Source organism: Chiroxiphia lanceolata, chromosome 28 (assembly GCF_009829145.1).
Source record: "Chiroxiphia lanceolata isolate bChiLan1 chromosome 28, bChiLan1.pri, whole genome shotgun sequence".
NCBI classification, from domain to species: domain Eukaryota; kingdom Metazoa; phylum Chordata; class Aves; order Passeriformes; family Pipridae; genus Chiroxiphia; species Chiroxiphia lanceolata.
This window is the reverse complement of record NC_045664.1, coordinates 4,937,510-4,956,847: the sequence shown is the minus strand read 5'-3', so window position 1 is coordinate 4,956,847 and position 19,338 is coordinate 4,937,510. Positions and strand designations below refer to the sequence as shown.

The following is a 19,338-nucleotide window of genomic DNA, read 5'->3' as shown; positions in this document are numbered from 1 at the left end:
CCTTCCTCCAGTGCCTTTGCCTCGCCCCCGACCTGTGCCGTGGCCGCTGATTAAGAAAATGGCTTTGAAGAAGCAGGTTTCTCTTTTTCCTCCCCGGGGAAAGGAGGGTAAAGAGCTTTCACACAAGGGCAGATCAATAGTCCTGCAGAGCCTGGTTCTCTGTTATCCTCAGGGCTCTTTGCTGCCCCAGGGCTGAGGGTCCCACGTGGGGAACCCCCAAATGCTGCTGTGCTGGGCGAGGGGCTCTGCCTTCGGCCTTGCTTGCAGGGGCTTGGATCCCTGCACACCCTAATTAATGCCAATCAATTGCTGACCAGATAATAGGTCCGTATTTAATTGGTGGTTGAAAAAGATTTTGCTGAGCAGCCCTGTGGGGTGATGGTTACTGGACCATGTGCTTGCCATGGGCAGTGCTTGGCTTGGCCTTTGGGAGGGAGCGGGGCTGGTGGAATGGGCAAATTAGTCAACATGACTGCCCACCAGAGGAAAACTAGAGAGAAACGGATTTTTTCTCATGGAAGGGAAAAAAGCAGAGTTCCCATAAAAATACAAGGAATCTGAAATAATTCATTCCCATAACGTGTGTGGGGGGAAGGGTGAGCTTCCTCTGGGCAGGGAGGTTGGATGGGAAGTTCAGTTCCTCCCTCGGCTGCAGGGCTGGGGGTGCCTCCTGTGCTGGCTCAGGGTGCCGTGTCCGTCGGGCTCGGGGTGTGTGCAGGGCCAGGCTGGGAGTGCTGGGAGGGGAACCCCCGTGCAGGTGGCGTGGGGACATCTCAGTGTTTCCTTCCCAGCCGCGTCAGCTCGGCACGTTCGTTCCTTTGTCCTCATCTTCCGCATCCAGAGGCACCGTCCGAGGCAGCACAGCACGTCCAGAGCCTTTCCAGGGAGGAATCAGCTCCAGTCTGTGCTCTGCTTTCTTCCGTGGCTGCCGTAACCTCCCCTTCTTTGGAGAATAAGATGTTAAAGAGCTTTTGAAAATGATCAAACCCTTCAGCTTCACTACTGTGATTAATCAATCACAGCTGCTGCTTTACAGCTCCTTGTTTTGATGTGTTTCAGGTTGTTCCAAAGTTAGCCCAGCTCAGGGCCAGGAAACACATTCCTGAGCCCTGCAGGGTGCTGGGATGGAGCAAAAGCTGAATTTTCAGCATTATTTCCAACATTTTTTGTGCCAATGCTGCCATTCGTTACCAGGGAGCACGGGATGCTCCTAGGAATTACATAATCCTAAAAAAAAAAGTGAGGAAGGGATTTAAGAACCATCTCTTCCCTGGATGGCAGCTGCATCATTGCAAATATTGTCTGATCTGCCCTTCTTAGCACTGAAGTATCTGCAACTCCAGGTGGCAGCTCTAAAGGGTTTGTGTCAGTTTTGGAGGCTTAGTTAAATGTTCCTTAGCACTTACTTTTTTACAGCCAAGCAGGATCACGAAGCATCACAGCTCAGATAGTTTGTAAAACTGCTGTCAAGCCGATTAAGCTGGAAATGGAAAATTTGTTGGTGAAGTCTTTTCTAATATTTGTGTGATAGGGGGTGATTTAAAGTCTATTTCACCACCGAGGTGAGGCCCCAGGTAGCAAAAGAGCAGTGGCGTGGCTCAGCCTGCTGCATTGCACAAACAGAATCCCCGAGACAAAGCATATTTACTTTGTCTGCAAAGTATATTTAGCAGAAACAAATCAAACTACACAGACTCGCTTCTTGGAGGTCCTGCCAACACCCCCTTAGTGCCTCTCAGCCACGGCTGGGCTGTGGGTGCCTGCAGAGCTCTCACAGGTCCCAGGCCCGTTTTTGCCACTGCTCCATGGTGCGTGCAACAACTGCTTTCCAAAAGGGTGAACTGCTTAAGGTGCAGCATTTTTATCAGGCTCTGGCAAAGCTGACAGCAGAGCAGGCTGGGGAGAAAAGGGGGAGCCCTGTAAGTGCCCTGGTTAGCCAAATGTCCCAGAGGGGAACGATGAACACCTGCTTTCACCTGGCTCTGGAAGTGAATCTTGGCACGCAAGGCGTCTGTGCCCCTGTTCCTCCCGACTGCTGGGGGCTGCAAAGCCTTTGAGCCACCTCCCCTCCCCTGCAGAGACCTGCTGAGGGACCTGCTGAGGTGGAGCAGAGCCAGATTAACTGCCTTTGTCCTGGTTGTTTGCACAGCTGCACACCTGGAAATGTCACCTCGCAGGGCTTGAAGCACAACTCTCTGCTCCACCACATCCCTGTTTCTTACCTCACCTGCAAGGCTCGTCTGCTGGCAAATGAGGTGCCTGCTAATTCAGCAGAGCTGGGATAGAAACCCTGCCTGGTACCAGCCAGTCCATTGCAGGCAGAAAGGAGGGCACTGAGATGACATTGCTGCTGCAGGTGTGTGTTGGCAGAGGGTGTACGGGAGTGTGCTCACCTACACCCTGGCTCCCAGGACTGTCAGTGTGAATTCTCAAGTGGTTTTGCCTGGGCATACTGTGCACAAAGATAAGGGAAATCCACCCTCTTTCCAGATTAAGCTGTCACTGGATGTCAGAGTGGAGACACGGTTTGGTTGGAGGCTGGCTCTGTGTCACAGCCTCCCGTGTGCACGGTGCTGTGTTAGGGATCATCTCCCCATCATGTACAGTTTGCAGGGGCCTGCATTCCCCCCCAGTTTCTCCTTTCCCTGATTATTGCCTTGCCCTCCTCTGCTCTGCCCCTGGCCTGGGGCACTTGTTCATTGCCTGCTGCCTCCCCTGAGGCCACGACCACCCTCTGGCTGGAGACAAACCCACCCTGTTCTCTCTGGTATCTGCTCTCCTCCCGCTGCTTTGAGGGAGCCATTCCTGCCCCTGCAGGGACTTTCCTCCTGCTGTCCCCGTGTGCTGTGCATGGCAGGTGCCTGCAGTGCCAGGCGTGCTTGCTCCATAAATCCCGGGCATTAAAATGAGCGTGTCATCTGCAAAAGTATGAGTCTGTAAGTAAATATGTTCCCCCCGGCACCTGTGATACCCTTCACAGCCTCTGCCCTGCAAATCAGACCTGCACATCTTCTATTTTCACAGTGAGGAATATCACAGAATCGTGGGATGGCTTGGGTTGGAAGGGACAGTAAAAATCATCCAGTTCCAACACCCCGCCGTGGGCAGGGACACCTTCCACTATCCCAGGTCGCTCCAAGCCCTGTCCAACCTGGCCTTGGACACTTCTAGGGATGGGGCAGCACAGCTGCTCTGGGCAACCTGTGCCAGGGCCTCAGCACCCTCACAGGGAGGAACCTCCTCCCAAAACTGATCCAAATCTCCCTTCTTTCCGTTCAAAGACGTTCCCCCTCGTCCTGTCGCTTTCTGCCCGTGTCAGAGCTGTCCCCGAGGAGGCGGCCGGGGGACGCGAGGGATGCGGGGCCCGGGGGATGCGAGGGATGCGGAGCCCGAGGGCTGCGGGGGCTGCGGGCCGGGGGCTGCGGGCGGGCGGGCGGCCCTGCGGAGCGCGGCGGAGCCAATGGCGCTGCCGGGGAGGAGCCGCGGCCCCGGCCCGGCCCCGCCCGCCGCCCCCCGCCGCACTCGGCCTGGGCTCTCCGGAGCGGCGGCAGCGGAGCTGCGGCGGCCTCGGAGCCCCGCGGGAGCGGCCCCGGAGCCCGCCTGGAGCGGCCCCGCCGGCACCGACCATCGCGCCCGGAGGCACCGGCCGGAGCCGAAGGTACCCGGCACCGACCCGCGGCTCGAGCGGGGGCTGCCGCGGGATCTGTTGATGGGAGTTGGAGGAAAGTTTGCCGGGGAGTCGGAGCGGGTCGGTGGCGGTGCCGGTGCGGGCGGGGGGAGGCGATCCGGTGCCCGCGGGGAGCGATGCCGGGGCGGTTCGGGCGATGCCGGCGCCGCTGCGGATGGAGCCGGGCTGGGCTGGGGGTCCGCCCCGGCGGGGAGCGGGCGGCTCTGCCCCCCGTGCCGCCCCCGGACCCGCGGCGGGAGGGCGGCGGTGACCGACCGGCACCCGCCCTGCGAGCGCTCCGGCCCCGCGCCGGGGGTCGGTGTTTTCCCGGTGGAGTTTTTAGGGAATGCTGTATCCACCCGGGAGGCGGCGGCCGGGGGCAGCCAGGCCTCTGGGTGCGGGACCCCGGGACGCAGCCCCGGTGGTCGGTGCAGCCCGGGGTGCTCTGGCCGAACGGGCTCTGCGCGGGCGTCCCTGCGGTCCGGCGTGGGAACGGGAGCTCCGGGGGCTGCGGGGTGCGAGCGTGCGTTCTGCAGAGGCAGGAAAACAAGCCTGTTCTCTGTGTTGTTTGGGAAGTTTGGAGAACTTCCCAAGCCGGCAGGTCGTGGAGAGCAAAAGCACGATTCCAGGGAGGCGGCTGAGCTGGGGGCTGGGGCCGCCGTCCCCGGGGACAGCCCTGACCGACTGCAGCGGCCGCTCCCGCCGGCCAAGGGGACCGGTCCGAGCAGCGCCGTGGGGCTGCCTGGCCCCACGTGTTGCACTGGGGCTGTCCGTAGGTCAGAGCCAAGCCAGGGCTGTCCCTGACACAGAGTGAGCGAGGTGACACCTGGTTTGGGCTGTGTGGAGGATCTCTGGCAACTGACCCCTGAGCTGTCTGGATTGCTGGTGAACCCACTCCCTCGGTTAATGAGACTGGACCTGGGCAGTGCCCCTGGGCTCCTGGTGCTAATCATGCTCTGGTTGCTGCCCTTGGGGCAGCCACACGCTCCTTTTGCCCTCCTGTGATTCTGAAGTTACCCGAGTGCGCAGTGTTGGGCGAATAGATTTGCGAAAGATTTACAGAGTGTTGAGCAGACAGTTAAAAATCACCAGTTTGCATTTTCTGCATGTGAGGCTGTGCTGTTTGCTCTCGCAGGAGCACGTGCAATCCCCCTGCAAAACACAACAGCTGGCACCAGAAGGTGAGAGGTGAGCGGGGGCGATGCTGCTGGGGAGGGGCAGCTTGGAAAGGGGGTGCTGGGCAGAGGGGCTTCAGCTTTGGGACCCTCATCATCCCACAGGAAGGGGACAGGGACCTGGAGCATTGCCCGACACTTCTTGCACTGTGCTGTGGGCAGGGGAATGACAGGGACCTGATAAACAGTAAGAGGTATTTTGCTAAAGGTTCTAGACAGTGACTCATCTACTGTAGGAAGGGACAGGAGGGAGGGGCAGCACAGGAGCTTTCTAGAGTAAAAACGGGTCTTTCCCCTTGATTATATCAGAAACAGGAGGTCAGGAATCCCTTTTTACTCCCAGAACAGCACAGACCTGCGGGTTATAAACCTCCTGATGCAAGTGCCTCCTGCATCCCTGTCCCTGGGGAGGATCCTGCCTTCTGGCCGTGTCCTGGGGTGGGACTGTTCCAAAATTTGGGGTGATTTCCAGCCCTCACAATTGATCCTATCTGATCGTTCTTAGTCACTTCTGAGTCACTCCAAGTAATTGATCCTTCTCTGTACCTTGCACCACGATTCTGTGTGTCCCTGGCCAGCTGGGGGGTTTCAGAGGTCGTTTTTCACTTGGCTCTGAGTTGTTCAGTCTTAACTTTACTCCCACATCCAGCCTTCCCCCCTCGGGTTTTTCTGCTCTCCTCTGCCCTCTCCTGCCCTGGACAGCCTGGAGAAGGTGCAGTGCTGCTGCCTTTCACTTTCCCAGGTGTGCTGCACTCTGAGAGGCCTCCCCAGCTCTTCACGGTATTGCTGGCTGTGCCCTCTTGAAAAGGTGTCTGTGTAAGGAATTTTGCTGATATTTGCCTGGATTTGGTTTATTTGCTGCTTCCAGTTTGCAGAGGAATTGGTGCAGCTGGTTGGTCCTTGCTGACTGAGCACCTGAGCAGCCGGCTTCCTCCCTCTGGGGATTTATGGCTTCTGCACCACCTCTCCCCCTCTTCCTGCCTGTGGATTTACCTGGGAATGCTGGTGGCTGGTCTGGTCTGGCTGTGGATTTATCATCTCTCCCTGCAGGGGTATTGCAGGGGGCGAGGAAAGATTTCCAGACCCCCCAAGAGACAGCCCTCATCCCCCACATCAGTGGCTGAGGGGAGACAGCAACAGTGGGGGGTTGTTGAGAATTATTCCTTTTCAAGAATCAACTTTTGACCAAAAGTTGGCACCTTTGGAGACCCGTGAGTCTCTAAGCAGACCCTTTTCCATTGTAAGATGTTCTTTCAGAGTCAGGAGGGCTCCCCAAACCTTGGAAATGGCTACAGTCTGAGATGGGTCCTGGCTGGTCCTGGCTGGTCCCTGCACTGGGTGCCCTGGGCCCTTCGGATCTGGGCATCTCACTTTATCTGGGTTAAGCTCCCAAGGAAAGAGGTGTGACTTGAGATCCAGAACTGGTTTGAGAGATCAGAACTGGGCCAATTTCTAGGCCAGAACGGGGCTGCTGATGTCCCCAAGGGTGGATTTGGGTACAGAAATGGATGAAGGTCAAGGTTCTCACCTCCCTCCATTGCACAGGTGCCTTCTGCTGAACACAGAGGGGGTCATATCCCTGACAGCTGCTGGGCAGGTAGCAGGACATATGGAAGCTTTATTTTTCCTTTCAGAGCATGAAAAAACACCCCTTGCTGAGAAGTACTGGAGCTGTGAAGTGCAGACGGGGCTGCCCCCAGGAATAGCAGCAGCCTCAGGGCATGGGGAGGAAGCTTTCCTTAGCACCTCACCCTCTGCAGAGAGTGTTTGCTGTGCTGCATCCCCAGAGGAAGGTTTCAGAGAACCAGGCTTTGCTGTGACCCTCAGGCAGCGTGTGGGTGAGCCTGGATGGAGAGAGGGTTGAATGGGACAGTGCATCTTTGCCCCTTGGTTTCAGTTCTCCTGCAATTTCCAGGGTGCTTTGCTGTCACCACGCTCATGTCCCCTGCCCTCCAGGGAAGGCTGTGCCAAATGCTCCTTTCCAGACCTGCTGGAGTGGCAGGGAGGCAGCCCAGGCAGCGCCCAGCTCATGGGGCACCTCTGGGTGCTGAGGGCTCCCTGTGCCCTGCCCAGGGCACAGCAAGGTCCAGTGCCCAAAGGCTGCCCTGCTCCGTCCTGCAGCCAGCTGGGGAGGTTTGGTTAAGCAGTGCTTATCTCTAGGCGTGTATGTGAGTACGTTTAAAAAGTCCAAAGGAATTAAATACGTATTTTTCCGGGCTGTGGCTCGTGCTGGAGCTGTGCACAGGAAAACAAAGGGTTTTCCAGGGTTGCTCGTGCTCCGCTGTCGGCTCGTGGCTGCTCAGCCCGGCCCTTGAACAAGAGCATTTGGGTCTTTGCGTTTCTGGTCACCTTGCAGCAGACACAGGGGGTGGTTTCTGCTCCTCCTCTGCTCCCTGTTCTGCTGACAGCTGCGTCTTCCTCAGCCCGGAGGTGTGAGTGCTTTACCTGCCACCACCTCCTGCTCCTGCAGAGCAGGAGATGGCGTTTTGCAGGGACTGGGGGGAGCTGTGCCACTCACTTCTCTGTTATTAACTAGGGGGGAATAAAGTTGCAGGGAGATCAGATTTGGAGGAAGACCCAGAGTTCCAAAATGCTCCCAGAGGATAGATCCCTAATTGCTCTCTAATTGCATTAGAGTTTAATTTGTTGTTGTTTTTACTGTAATGTTCCCATTTTTCTCGATAGTTTGCTTTGTTCCATTAACTGGAAATAGCTGGAGATGAATATTTGCAATATCAAAACTTGCCTGTCGTGCAATGCTTGACAGGTTTTAGGCCTTTTCTGTGCTGGCAGGGACATTGGGGGCTCTACCTGCCCTGGCTGTCGGGGACTCGGGTGGGTTGCAGAGCTCACCCCGGGGCAGCGTTTTGCTGTCCGTGCAGGTCCAGCCCTGGGAGTTTTGGTGGCCACTGTCCTGCTTCCAGGAGGCACAGAAAGCTGAGCTGAGCTGGCCCCAGAGCAGCTCACGGGCAGCTGCACTTCAAAGGGCTTGTTTAATCCATTTCTCCCGAGCACAGGGGGGGGGAGCAGGTCTGGAAATGAAACTGGGAAAGCTTCAAAAAGGGCTTTCAGGAGCTTCATTTAGAAAGCAATAGGGGAGAAGAATATTGCTGCTCTTAATTTCAAAGCAGAAATATATTTACTTTGCCTTGTTAAAGAGGAAATTGGGTAGAAGATGTAGTTAGGCTTGGACCTACTTCTTGCCAATGCGTCTTTGTTGGTGAAACAAATCCTGAGGGTGGGAGAGCATGAATAAACCTTTGCAGTCTACCAGCCTGGGCACTCGAGGCCCTAGAGGTGTCACCCGTGTCCTGCCTGTGTGTCACACACATGTCACTTGTGTGTGTCACACAGGACAGCCGAGCCAAGCCCCAGCTGCCCATGAGCTGGGTGTGACAGAGCTGCACACGCGGCTCTCAGGAAACAGTCTGAGCACGAGGAGACGTGGGGAACTGCACTGTGAACTCAAAACTGCTCCTAAATTTGATCCAGCCGCTCAAAAACAGTGGGTGGACCCGGTGGTGAAGTGAGACATCGATATTTAAAGCTGCCTTGAAGGATGCAGCCAGAGACATGACACCCAGCAGTGAACTGCGAAGGTGAGACATGCTCTGGTTTCAAAATTCACCGAGAAAATGGGAAAAGCTTGGAGCACAGGATCTGCAGCGCCTGGAGTGGCTTGTCAGAAACCCCAAGAATGGGATGGAATTGAACACCCACTGCTTTTGAAGTTGTAAATTAGTCAGTTAAACCTGCTGTTGTACAGAATGCTGTGCAGGCCCCTCGATTATCTGATATATAATAAGCACATGTGAGCTGATGGTATTAGAGGCAGAAACTGTTGTGGCCTCAGTGCATGGTGAGGGTGCTCAGGCTGGCAGTAACCCTGCATCCCAGGACACTGGTGCCTTCCATGTCTGTGCTTTCCACCTCTGAGCTTCAGAGTCTTGGCTGCAGTGACAGCACGTGGTGGAGAGAGCCAGAGTTTAGCCTGACTTAAAATGCAAATTAATTAATCAATTCTGTTTTCCGTCCCACAATGTCACTGGTGCAAACATCAAGATGATAACTGTGGATTCAACTGCTCATTTGAAAATACTGAGCAATTAGACAAGTTTATGACAATATTATTACTTGCCACCAGAGATGCTCCACGATACCACTAATTGTGGTGATAATTAATCCGTCTCATTTTCAGGCACGCGGCTGTAGTTCATGGCAGGCTGGCAGGGAGAGGAGCCACACGGAATGTGGGGGCCCATTGTTTTCTCTCATTCATTGTCAGAGGGTTTCTCTGCCCTCTCAGCTTGCTGTGCTGTGGTGGAGAGGGGCTGGGCTGTGGCTCCCGGGGGATCCCCGGTCTGGGCACGGGGCAGTGAGGGCAGAGGGACACGAGGAGCCCACCTGTAGTGCCCTGCTCTGACAGCGGGCAGGAAAGGACCTCAGGGAGCAGCAGGGATGCTTTTGGTTCTGCAGAACACACAAAATGCATTTTTGAGCCTTTTTTCCTGCCTAGCCAGACTGGAAGGCTGATGGCCACGGCTGCAGGGTAACCTACAAACCCCACTCGGAAAACTGATGTTGTACAAAACACGTTAACTCGTTTTAGTGCCTTTCTGTCGAGCGCCACAGGGGGTGCCTAACAAATGCTGTAGGAATAGGAGTCCCCAGACTGTGCAGGGAGAGGAGACCTTTCCAAATCCGTGAGTCAGAGCCGGTCTCCGAAAGGAGCAGCCGGTGCCCAGCCTGGAGTGTGCCCGGCTCCAGCCCTTCTGCAAAGGCAGTTTAATTTCTCACTGACAAAAATAGAGCAGTTTGCATTTCTGGAGACCCTTTGGCACACGGAGCTGGAGCACTGCAGTGGGCATTGATGAACCATTTCTCATTGCTCATCTCTTGGTGAGGGACAGAACAGTGTTTTTTTCCAGAGGGGAAAATGAAGCATGAATTATCTGAGTGGCTTGCTGAGATGCTTCCAAGCACAAGGAAGGGAGGTCTGACATAAAATTTAAAAGTCCAGCATGCTTCTGCTCAGCGTGGCTGAGCGTGGGAGATGCTCCTGCTTCTTAGAAGAGAGTTAATGCAAAGAAAAGGAGGGTTTTGTTTTGTTCTTTTTTAAATCAAGGGAGGGCAAAGAAAAAGCTGTAGGAAGGATGTCAATGTTTTGTGTTTTACTTAAGGTAAATCTCCTTGTTGGTTGCTGGTGCTCACAAAGCTAATTGACAGATTACATGATAATGAGAAGGAGTTTAATGAATTCTGCTGATGTGGGTTAGAGGATGTGGAATTTGGATGCACAGTTAAATCAGGCCAGGGGTTTAGCTCCTCTGTGCTAAATGGGGGACTCTGGAAGCATTTGCATTCCCGGTGTCTTGCTTCTAAATCATTTCACTGATGACAAGAAGCTCTGCTGTGGCAGGGAGCTGTGGCTGAAGGAAGGTGAGTCCATCAGTCATTGAAGGCAGGGAGGGCTCCTGGCCAGAGTTGCTCGACTGCCTCAGGGGCACCTGAGCTCCTGTAAATCCTCACCTGGTGGCACTTGGTGAGGCAGCTCTGGCTGGCAAATACAGGGTGAGTGAGGGACCATCCCAGGGAGAGGAGAGGAGCTCAGCCAGCCCGCTGGAGCTTGGTTGACAGTGAGGATAACCAGGAGCATCTCTGCCTGTGCTGTCTCTAACCTGGTTAACCTGTGCTGGGCCGGGAGTGTTCAGCACTGTTGGCAGTGATGTTAAACTCGTCTGGGGTTGGTGCTGCTGAGGCTGAAGCTGGTTTTGGGAAGAGGTGCTTTAGCTTAGCCAGCTAGGCCAGCACGCAGGCTTTTATTAGGGATCCAGAATTAAAATAATCCCCCATCAGCGATGGACAGATTTGTTCTCTGGAGGCCTCTCCTGAGCCCGTTGCCACCTTACATGGCTTTGCCTCTTGGGTTCCTGAGCTGAGGCTGATGGGGACTGACAAGCCCTGATTATGCAAAGTACCAGAGGCGACGGGCTGCCGGCATGGGATTCGGCTCGCCTCGCTTCCTGCCGTTTTGTGCGTTATTAGGGAGCCACAGCAAAAAGTAGGTCCTGCTTATCCAAAAATAGACGTGGCGTCCCGACGGTGGGTGCGGAGCGGGGCTGTGCGGGAGCCGCTCGCCGGCTGCTCCCCCCGCGCCGTGGGGCCCGGCCCGGGCAGCGGTGACCTCCCGATTTTGGGGGTGCCCCCCAGCCCGGCAGCGCCCGCGCTCGGGCAGCGCCGGCGCTATTTCTGCCTCTTTTTGTGAGCACCCGTCGTTTCCATGGCAACCGCGAGCATCGCATGGTACCCCCGGCTCCGCCGCACCCCGCGCTCGGCCCCGCGACGCCCCGACGGCCGGAGGGGTCCCTGCGGGCCCCGGGGGGCTGCGGCAGCCGCTGCTCGGGGCTGGGGGCACCGGGAGCTGCCAGCGGCGCGTCCCTGGGTACTGGGGCGGGAGGGGAAGGAGCAGCCCCGGGGCTTCGGACCGGGCTGTGCCCGACCGGGCGTCCTCCCCAGGCAGGGGCTTGGCCAGGGCTCAGCCGAGGGGAATCTGTTCCTGCGGGAGGTGCCCACAGCAGCCGGGTCCCGGCCCAGGGTCCCTCCTTTCCTCTCCATCCCAGTGCGAGTCCCTCCCCTCTGCATCTGACTCCAGCAGCCCCTCCATCTCTGTGCAGCCTGCACAGGTCTGCTTTTAACCCCTCTCTCAGGGGGTTTCTGGGCTGTCCCTGCTGCTGAGGGTCGGGCTGTGCTGGGGTGAGGGACAGAGCCCCATCCTTGAAGTGTGCAGGGTGCAGAAGTGATGCCCCGAGGCACGAAATTTGATTTCGGTTCCTACAAACCGTATTAAGCAGTCTTAATATATCAGCCTCCTTTTTAAGATATATTTTCATTCAAGTCAGCACGTGTTTGCAATTAAACCCTGCCACGAGATGTGGTGTGAATGATTAGAGCAGTTCATGTGCATAACGGGATACTCACATTTGGGGGGGGGATGGTGCCACTCCCAGAATCGCAGCGTGGCTCCCACGAAACTTGGCAGCGTCCTTCCCTCATCCCTCCCGGGGCAGTTTGGGGCATGGAGGGCTTGTCTGTGCTGCACACCCGGATCTGGCCTTTGCCCTCTGAATCTCTGTGCCTGCAATTCCCTTCGCTTGCCTTTTGTTCCCACTTCAGACAGGCAGCAGGTCAAAAAGTCACCGCCTGGGTTTTGCTGCCACGTGCAAGCTCGAGCCCCATCCTGTGCTGCCCTGCCAGGTGGGTGCTGTGCTGCCCTGCCAGGTGGGTGCTGTGCTGCAGGTGGGGGCTGCACGGGCTCACCTGGAGCCTCGGCCCTGCTGCTCTTCTGCCTGGAGGGCATCACCTGTCCCTCCTGGCTCTCCTCTGCCAGAGTGCACTGCTGTTCCTGATGTGTTCATCAGGCTCTTTTCTTGCTTGGTTCTATTTATAAACTGTACCTTGATGATCAGGTGAGGAGATGGGAACATCTGGCAGCTTTCCTTCTGACCCAGAGTCAATGAGTCTTGGGAATTCAGTGAGACATCCCTGGCAATCCCCATGGTGTGGGAGCAGAGAGGCTTTTCTTAAAATCCCCATCCATTGAGAGGGCATGGTTGCTGTCTGAGTGTCCCTTTCTTAGTCCTGGCAAACACAGAATCCCAGAATGGCTTGGGTTAGAAGAGACCTTAAAGTTCATCTCATGCCAGCTCCCTGCCATGGGCATGGACACCCTCCAGTAGCACAGGTTGCTCAGAGCCCCATCCAGCCTGGCCTTGGATACTTCCATCAAGAAGTTGATCCCAGGAAAGGAGCACCTTGCCTGTTTACTCTGGGGGAAGTTGTGTGAAGTTGGGATTGTGGGTTGCTCAGCTTGAGCCTCATCTGCACCGAGGCACCGTCTGCCCCATGTTGCTCTCTCTGTGCTGCCACATGCAGCAGCCACGTGCAGGATCTCTCCTGCTCCCCAGCTCATGCCACACACAATCTTGTTCTGATTTTCAGGGCTCCAATAAAGCGTGTCAAAATGCATCAAAGGCTGAGCGCAGAAGTGAAGCAAATTGACTCTGTGGAGGATTTAGGGAATGGAGGGGGTAGGGATAGACCCCAAACCAAACAAGAACTGCAGAGAAGGTGAAGCGTGGCAGAGATGGCAGATGTGCAGCACAGCTGGAGGGACATGGAGCATCTCTGACTTGGCAGGAGAATGGGAAAACCTGGAAGTAGCACATGTATCCTCTGGAGATGTGGCTCGTAGGGATGTGCCACCATCACCTCTGGGACGCAGGATTGTCTGGGCCCTGTTACATCACTCTCTGTCGAGGGCCCTTCCCCATCTCTGCAGGGCAGGCAAGGAAACTCCTGTGCTGGTACAGGCAGAGGCTGCAGATCCCCTGGCTGTGAATTCAGGCTCTTGCATCAGCTCAGGACGGGCTGCAGAGGGTCCCACCATCACCATGGGATGGGGTGTCCTGCTCTGTCTGTGGCTGGGTGCCCTTCCCTGGGGAGAGCCAGCAGTGCAGAGCTGCCCTGGGCTGTCCCATCCCGGCCCTTTTCCTGCTGCTGGGAGGCTGCTGTGGCCTCCAGCACCCCCAGGGCTCCATCCCAAGGTGATAAAAGCAGGAGGAGAATTGTGCTCATGGAACAGGCTCAACCATCTTCCTTGTGCTGACAGTGCCAGGAAATCAGGCACTTCAAAAGGCAGTTTTGCATTTCTTCAGATGCCTCGGTGTAAGTGCAGTGACAGAGTTGCTGAAAGCACATTAATTATTAGTAAAGACTTTTTTTTCTTTTTATTGCAAGACAAATTAAACAACAGAAGAAAACAGGAGGTGTTACACGAGATGTTAATCCACGGGAGAGTGACAGCAGCAAAAGCCACAAATAATTCATAACATGAAAGTCGGGACATTTAATTTTTGGCTTCTTGTTAGCATTTGGCATTCGTGCACATACTCAGTTGCCACTTCTCTTGTGCTCCAGTACAGAGGTTTCAGAAGCTGTTAGTTCTAGAAAAGATGATTATAGGCCTTTGAGATCATATTGGATAAGGGACCACAATTCTTTTCTTTCCTCTTGACTGGAAGAAGCCAAGTTGCTGAATCCAGTGCTTTGTCCTGTGGCACTCCTTGTCCTTGATTGGGCAGTGGGAAAAAAGAACCTGTGCAGGAATTCCTGGTGCTCCACAATTAACAGGTGATGGACTGAGTGCCTCGGGGACCAGATTCCTGGCAAGGTGCTCCAACTATTCCATGATTCTGTGAGCCCTTCCCAGGGCAGCCCTAGCACAGGGTGAGGTTGTGTGTGTGTCTCTGTGGCTGCAGCAGCCAAGTCAGCAATTCCTGGGATGTCTGCTGATTCCTTCTATCCATGTCCCTGAGGCACGTTTTGAGACAGTGGTTTATGGCTGAAATACAGAAATAATTGACAGTGAACTCCACCAAGGCTGATCTGTGAAGTGATACGAAAGGTGAAACTTGGAATTAAAAAACCTCTATCTTATTCATGTTTGCCACGTACTCTGGAACTGTTGCTGCCAGTTGTGAATTTCCCATTATTAAAAAACTTCTTTCCCGATTCACTGAGCTTGTTGCTCAAAGAAGGGGGCAGTGAACTTGAGAATGGGGTGTGCAGCAGCACAAATAGAAGTGTCCTGCTGAGGGAAGATTGCTGGGAAGGAGATTACAGCAGCATTTATCAGAAACACGATGGGAAGTGTTTGCTGACAACACCAGCAGCTCGTGATGCTGCCGTGGCAGCAGCGAAGGGCCGCAGCAGTTGGCACCTGCTGGAGCTCCAGCCTGGACTGAGGTCCTGTTCTACTGGGTCTGGATCCCAAAAACACCTCCTGGAGGGGCCCTTCCACCACTGTGTGATGGGGACACATTCAGCACATGCCCCTGTCTGGTGGGATTCAGCTGGTGCAAAGCATTTCCTTAGGAGGGAATTTGGCTTTGCACGTGTCTCCGGTGTCAGCTGTGGATTGCTGCCCTCTGAAATTTAGTGCAACTTAGTTAGCATCTTCCTGGCTGCTGCCAAAAACTGGAGTCGGCCCCGTCAGATTGATTTTCACTGAGCTGTTGCAGTCACTGGAGCTGCTGAGGAGGATCTCAGCCATATGGCACAAGGTGCTGCAGGGGGGCTCCCGTGACGCAGCGAGCGTGGCTGGAGATGCTGAGCTGACACGTGCAGAGGTCACGGATCTGGAGCAGGGAGGGGACTGGGCACTGGAGTGTGGCACAGGAGGCCACAATAAATCCCCTGGAGGAGACAAAGTGGTCAGTGCTTGTGGTGGAGGCCCCAGCATGTCCCCACCCGAGGAGGAGGAGGAAACCAGGAGTGTCAGGTATTTGCACCTCGCTGTGCAGACCCAGCCCTTCTGCTCAGCACAGGGGTGGGGTCCAGCTGACAGGGCTGCAAGTCCCACCTTATTCCTTCAACTCCCAGCAAAAAAAGCCTCTGACTGAGAGTGTTGAGGGAGAAGTCCCACCCTGCCCAGCACCTGCAGCTCCCCTCACAGCCGAGGACACGCTGGGGGCTGTTGGCAGAGAAAACCCTCCTTTTGGGCAGCCAGGCTGTGTGGTGAGATCACTGAGGGCTGGTCACTCCTGGAGCACATGTGGGCAGGGAGAGTCACAGTGGAACGAAGTGATTAGAAATACATAAATATTAATTGCTTATGAACTCCCTTTATGACACTTGCAGGCAGAAGAAGTTAATAAATCACTGCTGGGATTAGCCCACAGAAGGGCAATGCAGAGTGTATCTGAGAGGAGACAGGAGCGGGGAAGGGGAGCTTTTCTGGAGAGGAGGAAGCACTGTTTTAGGCCAGGTCCCAACAGCACAAAGCTGTTTTCTTTTTGCCAGGGTTCTGTGTCTGGAGTTTGCCTCTTGCTGCAGAGAGGAGCCTTTGCAGCTGAGCACAAATGCCATCAGCTGGGGCCACCTACGGTGACCTCGCTGTACCAGTCCCTCTGTAGGAACCAGACATTTGGTTCTTGCATGTAGCAGGGTCCCTGTGCAGATCCCCAGGGAAATATCCACTCTGGACCTCCCTATGGTCTGGGTGTGAGCCCAGCCAGTGCCACCCCGGGCACTGAGGCAGCTTTAAAACCTCATTCATTTCACTCCATGTTTCCTGGACATCCTTTGGCAACTGCTGAGAAGGGAAAGAGACTTTTGCTCTTCAGTTGCATTTCTGAGGGACAGGTAGCAGTCTGTTTTCTCAAGAATGGTACTTGAGTTTAAACTTGTCCCAGGGCTGTCTTGGTTTCAGTGCCAACTTTGCAAGGGTTGTATAAATGGGTGCTGGTAGTGGATTGCTTGTGTGCAAATCTACCTTGCTGAGGTGAATCTGTTATTTTTTTGTCAAAATTTAATTTTGCTCAGAGCAGTTATTGTTAGCAGAGCTTTCTAATTATTTTTAATAGCCAAGCTTACATCTGCTTGAATCCTTGCAGCAGTTTAGCCTAATATATTCATGCAAAAGCATGAAGGAGGCTTTTCTTCCGTTTGTTCTCCCGTTCCCCCTAATCCCCATTCCTCTCTCCTCTGCCTCGCTGTCCTTTTCATCACTGTGAAAAAGCAAGGCCTGGGAAGAGCAACAGTGGAACCCTGTGCCAGGATCCCGGGCGTGAGGACACCCCTGTGCCCAGCGAAGGGACTCTGCCATCCTGCAGGCTGGGGCAGTGCCAGGCTTGCTGCCCTTCCATGGGCACAGGGAGCTCCCAGGGAAGCAGGACTCGCCCGTGCAAGCAGTGCTTGAAGCCAGGCAGGAGGAGCTGGTCACCCAACTGCTCCGGGGCAGAAGGGTTGTCCCGGTGGTTCCATGGGACTGAGGCAGCTTGGGGACAGCAGCAAGTCCCAAATTGTGCTGCACAACAGTCACAGCATCAGCACAACCACTGTGTTCTCCTGGTGCTGAACCCGTGATGTCGAGGGGAACACGTCCCACACCTGTATCAGAAGTTACTGCTCAGAGAAACACCCGAGATCCTGTTCCTGGATGACCCTGTTCAGCCCCTGCTGCTGTAGAGGGGGACAGATGATTCCATTTGATGAGGCAGGATAGACCTGGGCTCCCTTATCAGAGCACAGAGAACTGGACTAATACAGAGAAGCTTTTGATTTACTCTGATTTTTGCAGTGAGGGTTTGTGCTGTGAGCATTGCAGGCTGCATGCAAATGAAGGCGACGTTGCCTGAGTCTGGCTTGGTTGCTGGATTGAGGTTTAATGAGATTCTTTGGTTTGCCTTGTGTCAATCTGTTGTAGTTAAGTGAGATTTCTTCCCCCTACTGTGTTTTGCCTTTGATGCAATTTTGCAACACTTCTTGTACTCCTAAAAGGGCCTTTTGGTGTCTTTGAAAGTTTCTCAGTGCAGCATCTCTCTGGACAGAGTAAATGAAGATTAAACCTCGGCAGATAGCAAGAGAAAACAAGCAAATGTCTTTGCAGAATCAAAGTGCAAGGGCAGCAGTGGAGGAGCTTCGAGGTTTGTGTCTTTTGTCTGGGAAACCAGAACACTTGAACAAACCTTTTCCTGGACCTGGGGGCTGACTGGTCTCTCCAGGCTGGGAATCTCTGATCTCCACTCAATTGCTGGTTTCCATAAAATGTGCAGGGACCCCAAGAACTGTGGGGCAGCAGGACACTGGGGATTGGGCACAACCACCTCCAGCTCTGCTGTGCAGCCCGGCACCGACCGGCCTTTCTCCACCCGACTTTGCTGATGAGATCTCATTCATTGCCTGTTCATTGCCATACTGTTTGTCTTCCCAATCAGTGGAATAAACTCTATAAAATCTCTGTTATCAGTCTTCATTATGCCCAGGTTTGTTATGATTGTGAATTAATAGACTTTATCTTGGCATAAGTCAGAAGGCGTCAGCCTCTCTTTTCCCTCCTAATTTGCACAGGGATTAGTTTTAAATATTCTCTCTATGAAGCCGCTTCTGTTGTTTTCTGGCTCTGCTTGGGTTCAGTCTGTTTTAAGCCTCAGTGTTCCTGAAATGCCTCTTCATTATGAGTTCAGAGGAGGAGGAATGTGTTTCTGTGAACCAGGGCGCTCAGCAAGCTGGTTTTGTAGGTGCAGGTGTCCTCATTGTAGGTGCAAATGCCCTCGTTGTAGGTGAAGTGTCCCCGTTGGAAGTTCTGGGGAACACACAAGTATTTAAGCAGCTGCTGGAGAACAGCCCAGCCCAGCCCAGTAAATCACCTGAGCAGTTTCCTTTTGTGCCTAAATTGAGGAATCCAGCAGAGTGCTCCTCCAGCTTAAACTCTCCTTTCCCCAGGTTGTGATGCTGTTTGCCTTTTCTGTGAAACTCCACAAGCTCCTCAGTGTTGTACAACAAATGGTTGAGTGTGTTCTGAGCCATGAGCCGTCTGGGAAAGGTGACAGAGAGGAACAGCCATTCACGAGTAGCTCACACATGGATATCATGGCAGGGAAGGGGTGTTGTGCCTGTGGCCAAAGGTGTTCAGGGCTCGGGTGCTGCTTGGGCAAAGGGGTGTGTCCGGCTGCCCCCCCTGCAGCGGGGAAGGGGACACACCACAGGTCCCCAGCAGTGCCCAGGAACTGCCCAGGGCGAGGAACAAACACTTGGCACGAGCTGGTGGTGGATAAACCTGGGGACTCTGGATGGGAGGTGCTGGGGGCACGTGCAGACCGTCACATTTGCACCAGTTTAACGTTGGTTGGTTCCGTTCCCCACGAGAACTGCTCGGCTCCGGTGCTGCCTTTCCCTGCAGGACCCTGGTCAGGCACCTCTGCCCACCCTCTGTAACTGACCCTGCTTCTCGTCTCTCCCCTCTGTCGTGCACAGATGAAATCCTCCGACGTGGACCAGGAGCTGTTCACTGAGAGTTACTGCAAGGTGTGCAGTGCCCAGCTCATCTCCGAGTCCCAGCGTGTGGCCCATTACGAGGTAGGATGTTCCTGGCTGGGGCTGTTTTCCGCAGTTCCGCTCCAAAAACTCGGGATTCGAAGAACTGTTTCTGCTGGTGGCGTCTCCCCCTGCCAGTGATGTCACTGCAGCCGTGTCTGCTGCGTGTCTGGCTTTTCCCTCTGTCTGAATTTGCCAAGTCAGGCTGCGATTTAAACGGGGCTGAAGGAAACACCGTTAGCAAGGAGAGCAATTAAGAGTGCAGCAAAACGAGCTCAGGTTGTATTAAATTTGCTGCACTGTGCTTTGCTGAGTAGAAATCACTGATTGTGCAGAGAATAGATTAGTGTTTGTGAATGTATTTAAGCACTTAAGAGGTGGCAAGCAATGAACAATTAGAAAGGGTGGATTATTAGAGATGCGTTAGAGCAGCAATTAACAGCACTGCGTGTCCTCAAAACAAACTTAAATACGTTCCTATTAAATAAGGAGGAAATTATTGAGGGGTATGCTGCTGTAAATCCTTCAGGAAAGGAAACCCACTGCCTCTCCTTGTGTCAGCACCTGCTCCCTGTGCTGTGGGGAATGTTCTCCAGTCTGCAGCAGCCTGGTGTAGATCCT

General features: G+C 54.5%; 1 protein-coding gene across 1 annotated transcript in view; it reads left to right on the top strand.

Moving 5' to 3' along the window:
• The first annotated feature begins 3,574 nt into the window (after positions 1 to 3,574).
• The window catches only part of ZMAT4 (zinc finger matrin-type 4), a 45,658-nt gene continuing 29,894 nt past the window's right edge, over positions 3,575 to 19,338 (top strand). The window contains exons 1-2 of the mRNA XM_032712549.1: positions 3,575 to 3,658; positions 18,658 to 18,759. Of these exons, the coding sequence (XP_032568440.1) occupies positions 18,658 to 18,759 (102 nt within the window). The 5' untranslated portion in view covers positions 3,575 to 3,658. The remainder of the gene's footprint in view (positions 3,659 to 18,657; positions 18,760 to 19,338) is intronic.